The following is a 13,661-nucleotide window of genomic DNA, read 5'->3' on the forward strand; positions in this document are numbered from 1 at the left end:
GTGGATATCATTTTAGCTAAAACTAAGCTATAGAGATTTGAAACAATTTGCTATCAGGTCTAAAAGACAACAACTATCAGGAAGCAAATATTTAAAGAAACGAATGAGAAAAGAGGCACAATCTCTAAAACAAAGAAATCCGCTGCTGAAATTTAACAGCGTGCAGCCGAGAACAACGAGCCCTCGTTCGCTGATTCTAGCAGCTGTCTGTACAACATCCCCACTGCGCCACTTACCAGGGACTGCGCAACACTGGAGAGGGCCCTTACATATGGGGATTGCAGGGACATCGACGCAAAAGATCTGTGTTATGAGTTCAAAGTCTTGAGCAGGAAAGACTGGACAGTGAGACAAAACCACTGGACGCACTGGAGTACATATCGAGACCCCAAATGGCCTCCTTGTATCCCAATGCCTTTGTTGCCCTGAGAGTTCTTCTCACACTCCCAGTGACAGTGGCAAGTGGAGAGCGCACATTATCCAAGGTCAAACTCATCAAAAACTACCTGCACTCTACTATGAGTCAAGAGAGACTCAATGGACTCGCCACCATATCAATTGAGCACGAGTTGGCTTACAAAATCAACCTCAGAGAAGCAGTGCATGCTTTTGCTGCCTGGAAGGCCAGGCGAGTCAACTTGTCTGAATAAAAGGTAAGCGTTGATCATTAACTCACATTAATGTGTAAGATTACTCAATTACCTATCACCTGTTAACTTTGTATTTTTTAAAACCTCTCTCTCTCTCTAATCTTGCTCTCTCGATTTCAGGACCATGGACAGCTACCGAGAGAAAACATCGCTGACTGCAATGCAGCACCAAAGAAGAGGAAAGAGGCGGAGACTTTAGGCGGAGACTAAATAAATAAATGGTGAAACTGATGTTGGTCAGTCAAATTCGATATGTAAATAAACGAAATTCGTTAAGTCTTGGTCATTGACATAAAGCTTATTTTACACGCTCCAGTGAAACGAGGCCCGCCATGCATTTATGAAAGCACTTGTTTCTAAAGCTAACACGAAAGCTCACTCTTTTTTACGGTTCTACAGGAATATTAAAATATTTGTTAAATAGGTTATGTAAAAGTGTTATTTTATTGTAACAGTTGTGGGTCGTGCCATGTGTGATAACAGGTGTCATATTATTAGTAAGAAACTCTGTTTCCTACTATAGGCAGCTGGCTGCATAGTGATAGCAACATTGTAACTCTCCAATGCAGGGGTTAAAGTAAAATTCCCTTCTGCCTGGGACATCCTGTAGGTGCATGCGTCCACCAACATTTGTTAGGGGCATAATCAGAGAATGACATATATAATTGGAGCCTATTTCTTCCTATTCAAAAAATAAGTGGTAAGCCTACCTGTTTGACAGACACAATTATCATATCCTTAGACAAATACTCCAATACTGTCGCATGCACTGATTAAATACCTCAGTGTCTGGGAAGGGCTTGGTGTGTTTGGTTAAACATATATCTATTGTTTGTTTTATATTTTGAAATAAATACATGAAACATATCCAAATGATATCAAGCGTTCTATAACAATGCTTAACTCAGTGATGACTTATGGTAGAAACAAGCTCTGAAATGCCCGTGAAAGACGTGACTCCGAAGCATATGGGGATATATTGATTAATCTCTATGACATTCTGAAGTTGAGCTGCAGCCTATAATAAAAAATATACACTTTGCTATTCTATCCCTATTAATTGAGCGTTTCTCTTTCTGAAAAGAGAAGATGTTTGTTTAAACCCAGGCAGCTTTTAGGGAAGCACTTCTGTTGTTGGGTTATACAACGGACGAGTAGCCAGCAGTTGAAGCTTACATTTTTCTGCGTCGGTAGAGCCTCTGTCTGGGTGGAAAGGTAACTCTTGAAAGTATCTAAAATGTCATTATTTGCAAACAGCGTTGCAAACAAGACACCCTGGTTTGACATTGAGAAATGTGGTAAGAAGGCCCTTTTCTCTGTCCATTATTCCCTGAAACTTCTATTTTGTCTTGGCTAGGGCAGCAGAATCTCCAGGACCGGCCCAGGTTGAAAGAGTCAACAGAAAGCTGATTTGTATAACAGTGCTGTCACAGGACAATTAAAATGAACACTCAAATGCATATTACTATAAAATATTGTAATATGGTTATGTGCATTACACATTATTTGTATAGCTGCTTCACACAGTTGTGGCTTCCTCAGGCTTACCATAACACTTAATATTTACAATTAATTTTAATGTTTAATTTCCTTCTGTAATAAAATGTTGCTAGTTCTTGTGTAATTTAACAGCACGGCATACATGTAGACTAAGTCATTAGTGAGTATCTGTCATAACACAAGAATGTTGTCTTACACCAAAAACTGAATGGATCTTTGAAAAAAACAATAAAACAAGTTAAAAAAAAATGTAAAACTGCACCCAAAAAGTTTACACATACATCATTCTCAATATCTGTCAGAATCTATTAACAAGGAAACAGGAATCTAGAACAAATGCACAGTTATTCATATGACTGAAATTACCAACGTAGCCCCTACACCACCACATTCACCCAAAAACCTCTGACAATTGTTGGAGGACATGTAGTTTACATAGCCTTAAATAGTACATAGTCATATTAATGCAATTTGAAATTGTATTCATTGTTCCCCTGTCCTGTAAAGCTGGGAACATTTCTTCATGGCCCGGCAACATGGAAATCTTCTTCATCAGCTTCACTACCTGCTGGTAGTCTATGCCAGTATTTCTGAACACATGGGACCTGTTTCCACAGAGACGTAGTATTTCCTGAAGATAAGGATCATCATCTTTGATGAACTCATCAAAAGTGTTATTTGTCAGTTGCTCTCCAAAAGTGAAGAGGACAATCGTTTTCTCTCTGATTTCACTCTTAAAGGCTTCTTCCAATTGTTCTAATATCCCTCTCTTGCCCTCTGTGAATCGGCCAATTTGAATGACCAGTAAGTACACACTAGACCCATCCCCACAGAGCTTGATACAATCTTTAACATGTTTTTGAGATTTTTTAACACATTCATGGAAGAAGTCAGGGGTATCAATGACCCTAACTTCTGTCCCAAATAACTGCCTCTGTTCTACCTGACACTCTGTTGTAACAGGTACAGGTTTTGTATGTGATTTAAAACCCTTTGTTCCAAAGATTGTGTTTCCACTAGCACTCTTTCCAGTGCCTGCTTGTCCCAGTAACACGATGTTCAACATGTTGCTTTCAAGGTTCTCTTGCCCGGGATGATTTTCACCTGATTAAAAAGTAAAACGGGGCAATCAACTGTATGATACATCTTAGGAGAAAATGTGTTATGTTGAGGAAATCAGTGGAGGCTGCTGAGGGGAGGACGGCTCACAATAGTGGCTGGAACGGAGCAAATGGAATGGCAACAAATACATGGAAACCATGTGTTTGATGTATTTGATACCATTCCACTGATTGTGCTCCAGCCATTAACACAAGCCAGTCCTCCCTAATTAAGGAGCCGCCATCCTCCTGTGGAGGTAATATTCTGTTATTAAAAGAGCTATGTAAGGCATTGACATAGTATGTGCTAAATCAAACTGTTGGCCTACATAAATAACAAAAATAAATTGACATTAAAATAGTAGGCTAGGTTTAATCATTTAAAAAGAAACACTTACTCTGTGACATGATCCTCTTCTTGATTTGCTGGCAAATGGCTCAGATATAAAAGCCTGAAAAGACAAAAGGACTAGATCTTATTTTGGGTATTCAACACAGTTATATATATATCTCTCACGCTGACAAATAATATGTAACTACAGGTAGGCTTCAGATTTGAGTGATCATGACCGAGGCATAAAAAAGGTCCATAGGGAGGCCTTCAGCACATGGTCTGTAAAAATCTGAAAGAGTTCTTCCTCTTCCTTATATACTGTATTGTACAGAGATAAGGCAGGTTGGGTGGGCGGTTCTAAGAGAGCTTGGTGGATATAAGATAAAAATGTGTCTCTCTTCAATGATTTTCAACTTCTTCAAGACAAAATGGGTTCCTCCCCCTCTATGCCAGCAGGTGAGAAAATGTTGAATGTAACTTTGCAGTTGAGTATGTCTTTCAATCCTGTACATTTGTTTACTGCTTTTGAGTGAATTGATAAACTAACAATTTATTTTCACAGGCCGTGACCTGAGAATTGTGCTGATTGGAAAATCTGGAGAGGGTAAAAGTGCTGCTGGAAACACCATTCTGGGTCAAAACATATTTACATCTGTTTGTTTGCCTTCTTCGGTGACTGAGTGTTGTTCTAAAGAAAGACTTCATGATAATTCAAGAAGGTGGATAAATGTGGTGGACACACCAGGAGTATTAGAGACCACAAAATGCACACCAAAGTATATCCATGAAGAGATACTGAAGTGTCTTGAACTCTCATCCCCTGGTCCTCATATCTTCCTGCTGGTGGTGAAGTTGGGGCCATGGCATCCAGAGGATCAGACATCTGTGGAGACTGTGGAGAGGCTGTTTGGACCACAGGTCTTCAAGCACGTGATTGTACTCTTTACTCATGGTGATAAACTTCAGGGTCAAACAATACAAGACTTTGTTGATGCTGGTGATGAAGAGCTTAAAAAAATGATTTGTCGTTGTTCTGGCAGATACCATGTTTTTGACAATACGAGAAAGAATAGAAGTCAAGTTGTTGAGCTGGTCAACATGATTGATAAATTGCTGTCAGCACAAAAGTACTATGACTATCACCATGAAGAGTAAGGATTACGTTTACACCTAAATTAAATGTAAATGTTTTTCCCAATTAATAAACAGATTGTATATTGAATATATATTGAATTATGCTAATATGACAATATGTACGTTGTATTTATTTTCAGTTATACTATATATTGTTGATAGGTTAATCCCAAATGTCTCTGCAATGGCATCTTTAACCACCAAATGTTTGTCAACAATAAAGTAATAAATGATCAACAACCATTGTTCTTTAAGCATCAGATGGCATGCTATATATACTTAATTATTACGTATTGTGAATATAATGTGAACGTTATATATTAACATTTGTTGTTCTTTGCTCTTTGTACTATTTGATTGTTTGTATTTTAGACTATTTGATTGTTTACATTTAGTGTATTTTCTTTTTCACAATTATTATTTTTCGTTATAATAATTTTTTATTTGCTTCTATAATTTTTTTGCCCATCTGGGGACAATTTAATATGAAATGTTTGATACTAAATGTTTTTTTTTTTATCTAGCTGGGAAAATCTGGCACATTGATAGAAATGTTGATTGATGTGCATTGTCCCTGTCAAATAAATAAATAAATATTCTACAATTTCTATATATGGGCATTCATGTTCAATATGCACCGAGTGTACAAAACATTAGGAACTCCTTCCTAATATTGAGTTACACTCCCTTTTGCCATCAGAATAGCCCCAATTCGTTGGGGCATGGACTACAAGTTCTTAAAAATGTTCCACAGGGATGCTGGCCCATGTTGACTCCAATGCTTCCTACAGTTGTTTCAAGTTGGCTGGATGTCCTTTGGGTGATGGACCATTCGTGATATACACGGGAAACTGTTGAGCATTAAAAACCCAGCAGCATTGCAGTTCTTGATGCAAACCGGTGCCCCTGGCACCTACAACCATAACCTGATCAAAGGCACGTACATCTTTTGTCTTCCTATTCATAGACCTACCACTTGTTTCCTTAAGCTAAAGGAAAGGAATACGTTCTCTCTCTCAGGGTCAGTAACAAGAGAAAGGGAATAGGTTCTCTCTCGGGGTTTATAACAAGAGAAAGGGAATAGGTTCTCTCTCAGGGTCAATAACAAGAGAAAGGGAATCGGTTCTCTCAGGGTCAATAACAAGAGAAAGGGAATAGGTTCTCTCTCAGGGTCAATAACAAGAGAAAGGGAATAGGTTCTCTCAGGGTCAATAACAAGAGAAAATGAATAGGTTCTCTCTCAGGGTCAATAACAAGAGAAAATGAATAGGTTCTCTCAGGGTTTATAACAAGAGAAAATTAATAGGTTCTCTCTCAAGGTCAATAACAAGAGAAAATGAATAGGTTCTCTCAGGGTTTATAACAAGAGAAAATTAATAGGTTCTCTCTCAGGGTCAATAACAAGAGAAAATGAATAGGTTCTCTCTCAGGGTCAATAACAAGAGAAAATTAATAGGTTCTCTCTCAGGGTCAATAACAAGAGAAAATGAATAGGTTCTCTCAGGGTTTATAACAAGAGAAAGGGAATAGGTTATATCTCTCAGGGTCAATAACAAGAGAAAAACTACATAAAAGCACATCCCATCACTATGTTAGTTGAGAATAAGATTTATTTGATTATTTAGGCATTAGGCATCATTGTAGTATATTAAAGAGAGACATTTGATCAACTCTCCATATGAAATAAATGCAAACAGATGCAAGCTTACACTCACCGGAGTGGCCTACAGCTCCCTTTTACTGCAAGCAACCGCACGTGGGGTGCACTCGTTTTGACCAACAGGGGGCAGAGGGGGGCGGATTATCAAGAGCGGGATGGTTTCAAGATTATAATGTTCCAATGGGGTAAAATAGCATCAAAGACAATTGATGGCTACATATAGTGAACAATGTTAAATACAGAGAAAAGCTCAGAGCATATAACAAAGGAACTAGTTAGATGTATTCAGATCTCCTCCTCTGGTCCTCAAGTCTTCCTGCTGGTGATCCAGGTGGGCAGATTCACCACAGAGGAGGACAATTCTATAGTAGCCCTGGAGAAAATCTTTGGACAACAGTCCTCCAAGTTCATGATTGTACTGTTGACTCATGGTGACGACCTTGCTGGTGATCAATACAAGACTATGTACTCAACAGTCATCTGATGATTCGTGAACTGATTCAACACTGTGGCAGCAGATTCTACGCTTTCAACAACAGAGATAAGAATAGAAGTCAAGGTGTTGAGCTGATCAAGAAGATTGAAGACGAAGTCACTGGAAATGGAGGAGAAGCATACACCAACGAAATAAGAAGAGGTAGATAGAGAGATTCAGAGGAAAATGAAATCAGGAAAACATTCCTTGGGAAAGGGAGGAGAAATCAGATTGCAACTTCACCTACCTTGATTTTCTGAAGCAAAGTGTTGGAATATTTAAATAGGGACTTTTTGGTTGGTTATGAATACTATTGGCCTTACACTATAGGCCTAACCATAACTGTGACTATGACCTTTCCATGAGGTACACATTTGGTAATTGTAGGCAGTGAAATAAGAGGTAAGATGAGGGCAGTGGAAGGTAGGCCCCTAAATGGCATGTAATCAAAAAACAAGTGGCAGCCAGTACGATGCAGAAAACATTAGTGATCTACAGTATTTACAGAAATTATATAGAAAGAATATATACAGTACCAGTCAAAAGCTTGGACACACCTACTCATTCAAGGGTTTTTCTTTATTTCTACATTGTAGAATAATAGTGAAGAAATAAAAACTATGAAATAACACATATGGAATCATGTAGTAACCAAAAAAGTGTTAAGCAAATCAAAATATATTTTATATTTACAATTCTTCAAAATATCCTGCCTTGATGACAGCTTGACACACTCTTCCCATTTTCTCAACAAGCTTCATGAGGTAATCACCTTGAATGCATTTCAATAACAGATGTGCCTTGTTAAAAGTTAATTAGTGGAATTTCTTTCCTTCTTAATGCGTTCGAGGTAATCAGTTGTGTTGTGACAAGGTAGGGGTGGTATACAGTAGATACCCCTATTTGGTAAAAGACCAAGCGCATATTATGGCAAGAACAGCTCAAATAAGCAAAGAGAAACGACAGTCTATCATTACTTTAAGACATGAAGGTTAGTCAATGCGGTCTCAAAAACCATCAAGCGCTATGATGAAACTGGCTCTCATGAGGACCGCCACAGGAATGGAGGACCCAGGCTTACTTCTGCTGCAGAGGATAAGTTCATTAGAGTTAACTGCACCTTAGACTGCAGCCCAAATAAACGTGCATCAGCGCTCATTGAACTCACCTTGACTCCTTCACTTTGTTGATTGCAGGGTGCGATTTGGGGTGGGCATTCTATGTTTTGTTTTTCTATGATTTTGTATTTCTATGTTTTGGCCGGGTATGGTTCTCAATCACGGACAGCTGTCTATCGTTGTCTCTGATTGGGAACCATACTTAGGTAGCCCTTTTCCACCCTTTCTTTGTGGGAAGTTAACTTTGTTTGTGGCACATAGCCCTTAAGCTTCACGGTTGTTTTGTATTGTTTATTGTTTTTGTCGGCGTTATTTCTAAATAAAAGGAATATGTACGCTCACCACGCTGCGCTTTGGTCCACTTCTTACAACGGCCGTGACACCCTGTCCGTGTTCTGTTTCATGTTCGTGTTTCATTAAATGTTCATTCCCTGTACTTGCTTCTTGTATCCAGTGTCTGTCGTTACAGATATATCATTATTTATATAAGATTGTTAATATGTGAAATTCTTATGCTATATAAGACACTGTTAGATTATTAGTATTTGTGAAATTCTTATGCTACAGTTGAAATCGGAAGTTTACATATACCTTAGCCAAATACATTTAAACTCAGTTAAAAAATATATATTTGTGAAATTCATATGCTATATAAGAGACTGTTAGATTGTTAATGTTTTCTGGTTGTGTGATTAAGAAGAAGTAGAATGAGGTCTCAAGTCTCGGGGATGTTTCGTATTGTTGAGTTATGGTGAAATAGAGAAAGGGGGACATTGCTTACTAGGGTGCGTGTGGTTTTGGGGAAATGTTTGTTAGACAACCTGTGACTGGACACCACAGAGATGCTCCATGGTCTAAACAGCTAGAAGATAAGAGGAAGTGGAACCATCAGCGGTGTAGACAATCAAAACTCCTGGGTCATCATTAACAGAAGACCATTTCCTAGATTAGGTGGAAAGTGTCGGTGGAAAGTGCTGTGTCCGTGTTAGTGGAAAACCACTGTAGTATATAGTATATATAGTAGGGCATGTTAACCGGTATAGCTGTATTTAACTTTAAGTCACATGATTTCATGAGGAAATGTTTCTGCAGTGAGTGTGTGTAATGCAAGTCAAGGTGTCCTTGGATGAATGTGAACAAGATGCATAACCAGCATTGTTAAAATAACTGTTTTAATGAAATCTGACCAGACCAGTTCAAACCCTAAAAGAAGACAATGTTCAAATGTAGTCCATGAAGAGGTATTAGGATTATGTGGACAGCTATTCTGCCGTTCAATCACAGACTGCAGTAACAACACATTTAATCCAAATGATGTCAAGAACGAAATCAGGTGCGGTAGTATCAGTTTTATCTTGTGACAACGTGTCCTGGTTCAATTCTTTTCTGTTTCAGAGAACATTTGATGTCCAATTTTAAATAACAACAAAATCCAAGTAAGAACCAAGGCAAACAAGTAAGTGAGGTTACTAAGTGAAGGTACTGCACTCTGGCTTTGTTCCACTGTGTTTTCACTGGTATTCTATTGGGCTCTGAGTTCAGGCCATGCTGATCATGACACCCACCTTCACACACACCATGAGAAAGCCAGTGATCCAGTTATCACCACGATAAACACGGAACAATAAGATTCACTGTTTGCATAGACTGCTTTTTGCTTTGTAGGGCAATTCAGGTGGCTGCCCTGCCCTTTCCCCGTAGTCTGCCTCCTGTCCCTCATATCAACATGGGTACTCCTTCTGAAAACAATGGCACTATACTTTGCTTCAACCTGTTCTGCCAGTTTATGTCCTTAAAGATTAGAATGTTCCAATGTGTTTAGAGAGAATTAAGGAAAATCTATGGATACATGTAGTGGAAACTCCAGGAATGTTCCGCACAGAGAAAGCTCAGAGCATATAACAAAGGAACTAGTTATGTAACGAATCTCCTCTTCGTCTGAGGAGGATTTGGAAGGATCGGACCAATGTGCAGCCTGGTAAGTGTTCGTCATTTTATTAAAATTCACTGAACACTAAAATACAAAAATAAACAAACAAAGAACAACCGAAATAGTTCCGTCTGGTAACTAATACAAAGACAGAAAACAGGCTACCTAAATATGGCTCCCAATCAGAGACAACTGACACCTGCCTCTGATTGAGAACCATACTAGGCCAAACACAGAATAACAACAGAACAAAACCTAGAAAAACAACATAGAATGCCCACCCCAACTCACGCCCTGACCAACCAAAACAGAGACATAAAAAGGATCTCTAAGGTCAGGACGTGACAAGTTAGACGTATTCAGATCTCCTCCTCTGGTCCTCATGTCTTCCTATTGGTGATCCAGGTGGGCAAATTCACCACAGAGGAGCACAATTCTATAGTAGCCCTGAAGAAAATCTATGGACAACAATCTTCCAAGTTCAGGATTGTACTAATGCTCACTCATGGTGATGACCATGAATGTAAAATGGCGCCGGAGAGGATGGCTGCTGTTTTACGTGCTTCTAACCAACTGTTATTTGTTCGTTTTTTTGCGTTGTTTGTAACTTGTTTTTTTTACTTATTTTGTACATAATGTTGCTGCTACCTTCTCTTATGACCGAAACAAACTTGTGGACATCAGAACAGCGATTACTCACCACGAAATGGTAGAAGCTTTTTCCTTTATCAAGTTCGACGTGAAGGATTTACTGCTTTCCCGGGAACAGGCCCAAATCTCCATCATTTGCGTGAAGAGAAGACTGAGAAAAAGGGGGCGGAGGACGGGCTGCCTTCTGAGAATTCGTAGGCGAGCAAGTAAACCACCACTGCCGTCCGTTCTATTAGCCAACGTGCAATCACTGGAAAATAAAATTGATGCCCTACGAGAAAGACTACAAGCGGGACATAAAAACTGTAAATCTTATGATTCACCGATTTGTGACTGAATTACGACATTAATAACATGCAGCTGGAGGGCTTTACATTGTATCGGCAGGATAGAACTGCAGCCTCTTGTAAGACAAGGGGTAGGGGGTCTATGTATATTTGTAAACAACAGCTGGTGCACAATATCTAAGGGAGTCTCGAGGTTTTGCTCTCCTGAGGTAGAGTATCTCATGATAAGCTGTAGACCACACTATCTACCTAGAGAGTTTTCATCTGTATTTTATGTAGCTGTCTACATACCACCACAGAATGATGCTTGCACTAAAAATGCACTCAATGAGCTGTATACCGCCATAAGCAAACAGGAAAACGCCCATCCAGAGGCGGCGCTCCTAGTGGCCGGGGACTTTAATACAGGGAAACTTAAATCCGTTTTACCAAATTTCTACCAGCATGTTAAATGTGCAACCAGAGGTAAAAAAAACTCTAGACCACCTTTACTCCACACACAGAGATCTCCCTCACCCTCCATTTGGCAAATCTGACCATAATTCTATCCTCCTGGTTCTTGCTTATAAACAAAAATTAAAGCAGGAAGCACCAGTGACTCTGTCAAAAAAAAGTGGTCAGATGAAGTAGATGCTAAACTACAGGACTGCTTTGCTAGCACAGACTGGAATATGTTCCGGGATTCTTTCCGATGGCATTGAGGAGAACACCTCATTAGTCACTGGCTTCATCAATAAGTGCATCTATGACGTCATCTTCACAGTGACTGTACGTATATACCCCAACCAGAAGCCACGGATTACAGGCAACATCCGCACTGAGCTAAAGGCTAGAGCTGCCGCTTTCAAGGAGCAGGACTCTAACCCGGAAGCTTATAAGAAATCTCGCTATGCCCTCCGACGAACCATCAAACAGGCAAAGCGTCAATACAGGCCTAAGATCGAATCATACTACCCCGGCTCCGACGCTCGTCGGATGTGGCAGGGCTTGCAAACTATTACAAACTACAAAGAGAAGCACAGCCGAGAGCTGCCCAGTGGCACAAGCCTACCAGACGAGCTAAATTACTTCTATGCTCGCTTCAAGGCAAGTAACACTGAAAGAGCATCAGCTGTTCCGGGCGACTGTGTGATCACGCTCTCTGCAGCCGATGTGCGTAAGACCTTTAAACAGGTCAACATTTACATTTACATTTAAGTCATTTAGCAGACGCTCTTATCCAGAGCGACTTACAAATTAGAAAGTTCATACATATTCATCCTGGTCCCCCCGTGGGAATTGAACCCACAACCCTGGCGTTGCAAGCGCCATGCTCTACCAACTGAGCCACACGGGACCATTCCCGTGGCCGCAGGGCCAACATTCACAAGGCCGCAGGGCCAGATGGATTACCAGGACGTGTACTCCGAGCATGCGCTGACCAACTGGCAAGTGTCGTCCCTGATATTTTCAACCTCTCCCTGTCTGCATCTGTAATACCAACATGTTTCAAGCAGACCACCATAGTCCCCGAGCCCAAGAACACTAAGGTAACCTGCCTAAATGACTACCGACACGTAGCACTCACATCTGTAGCCATTAAGTGCTTTGAAAGACTGCTCATGGCTCACATCAGCACCATTATCCCAGAAACACACTGCTCTCCAATTTGCATACCGCCATAACAGATCCACAGATGATGCAATCTCTATTGCACTCCACACTGCCCTTTCCCACCTGGACAAAAGGAACACCTATGTGAGAATGCTATTCTGACTACAGCTCAGCGTTCAACACCATAGTGCCCTCAAAGCTCATCACTCAGCTAAGGACCCTAGGACTAAACACCTCCCTCTGCAACTGGATCCTGGACTTCCTGACGGGCTACCCCCAGGTGGTAAGGGTAGGTAACAACACATCTGCCACGCTGATCCTCAACACCCCTCAGGGGTGCATGCTCAGTCCCCTCCTGTACTCCCTGTTCACTCATGACTGCATGGCCAGGCATGACTCCAACACCATCATTAAGTTTGCTGATGACACAACATGGCAGGCCTGATCACTGACAACGATGAGACAGCTTATAGGGAGGAGGTCAGAGACCTGGCCATATGGTGCCAGGACAACAACCTCTCCCTCAACGTGATCAAGACAAAGGAGATGATTGTGGACAACAGGAAAAGGAGGACCAAGGACGCCCCCATTCTAGAGCAGGTTGAGAGCTTCAAGTTCCTTGGTGTCAACATCACCAACAAACTAACATGGTCCAAGCACACCAAGACAGTCTTGAAGAGGGCACAACAAAACCTATTCCCCCTCAGGAGACTGAAAAGATTTGGAATGGGTCCTCAGTTCCTCAAAAGGTTCTACAGCTTCACCAATAAGAGCATCATGACTAGTTGCATCACTGCCTTGTATGGCAACTGCTCGGCCTCCTACCGCAAGGCATTACAGAGGGTAGTGCGTGCGGCTCAGTACATCACCATGGCCAAGCTTCCTGCCATCCAGGACCTCTATACCAGGCGGTGTCAGAGGAAGGCCCTAAAGATGATCAAAGACTCCAGCCACCCTAGTCATAGACTGTTCTCTCTGCTATCGCATGGCAAGCGGTACCAGAGCGCCAAGTCTAAGTCCAAGAGGCTTCTAAACAGCTTCTTCCCCCAAGCCATAAGACTCCTGAACATCTAATTAAAGGCCACCCAGACTATTTGCATTTCCTCCCCCCTTTTACGCTGCTGCTACTCTCTGTTATTATCTATGCATAAGTCACTTTAATAACTTTACCTACATGTATATATTACAGTGGTTCGTCTTTTAAAAGTTGCAGTGTACTGCGGCGCAGC

General features: G+C 40.8%; 1 protein-coding gene across 1 annotated transcript; it reads left to right on the forward strand.

Moving 5' to 3' along the window:
• Nucleotides 1-3,957: 3,957 nt before the first annotated feature.
• LOC112071648 (GTPase IMAP family member 7) lies at nucleotides 3,958-5,326 on the forward strand. Its single transcript, XM_024139079.2, has 2 exons — nucleotides 3,958-4,040; nucleotides 4,147-5,326. Exons 1-2 carry the CDS (start codon nucleotides 4,013-4,015, stop codon nucleotides 4,737-4,739), a joined length of 621 nt encoding a protein of 206 aa, XP_023994847.1. The 5' UTR covers nucleotides 3,958-4,012; the 3' UTR covers nucleotides 4,740-5,326.
• Nucleotides 5,327-13,661: the final 8,335 nt, after the last annotated feature.

This window comes from Salvelinus sp. IW2-2015, unplaced genomic scaffold (genome assembly GCF_002910315.2).
Source record: "Salvelinus sp. IW2-2015 unplaced genomic scaffold, ASM291031v2 Un_scaffold1672, whole genome shotgun sequence".
Classification (NCBI taxonomy): domain Eukaryota; kingdom Metazoa; phylum Chordata; class Actinopteri; order Salmoniformes; family Salmonidae; genus Salvelinus; species Salvelinus sp. IW2-2015.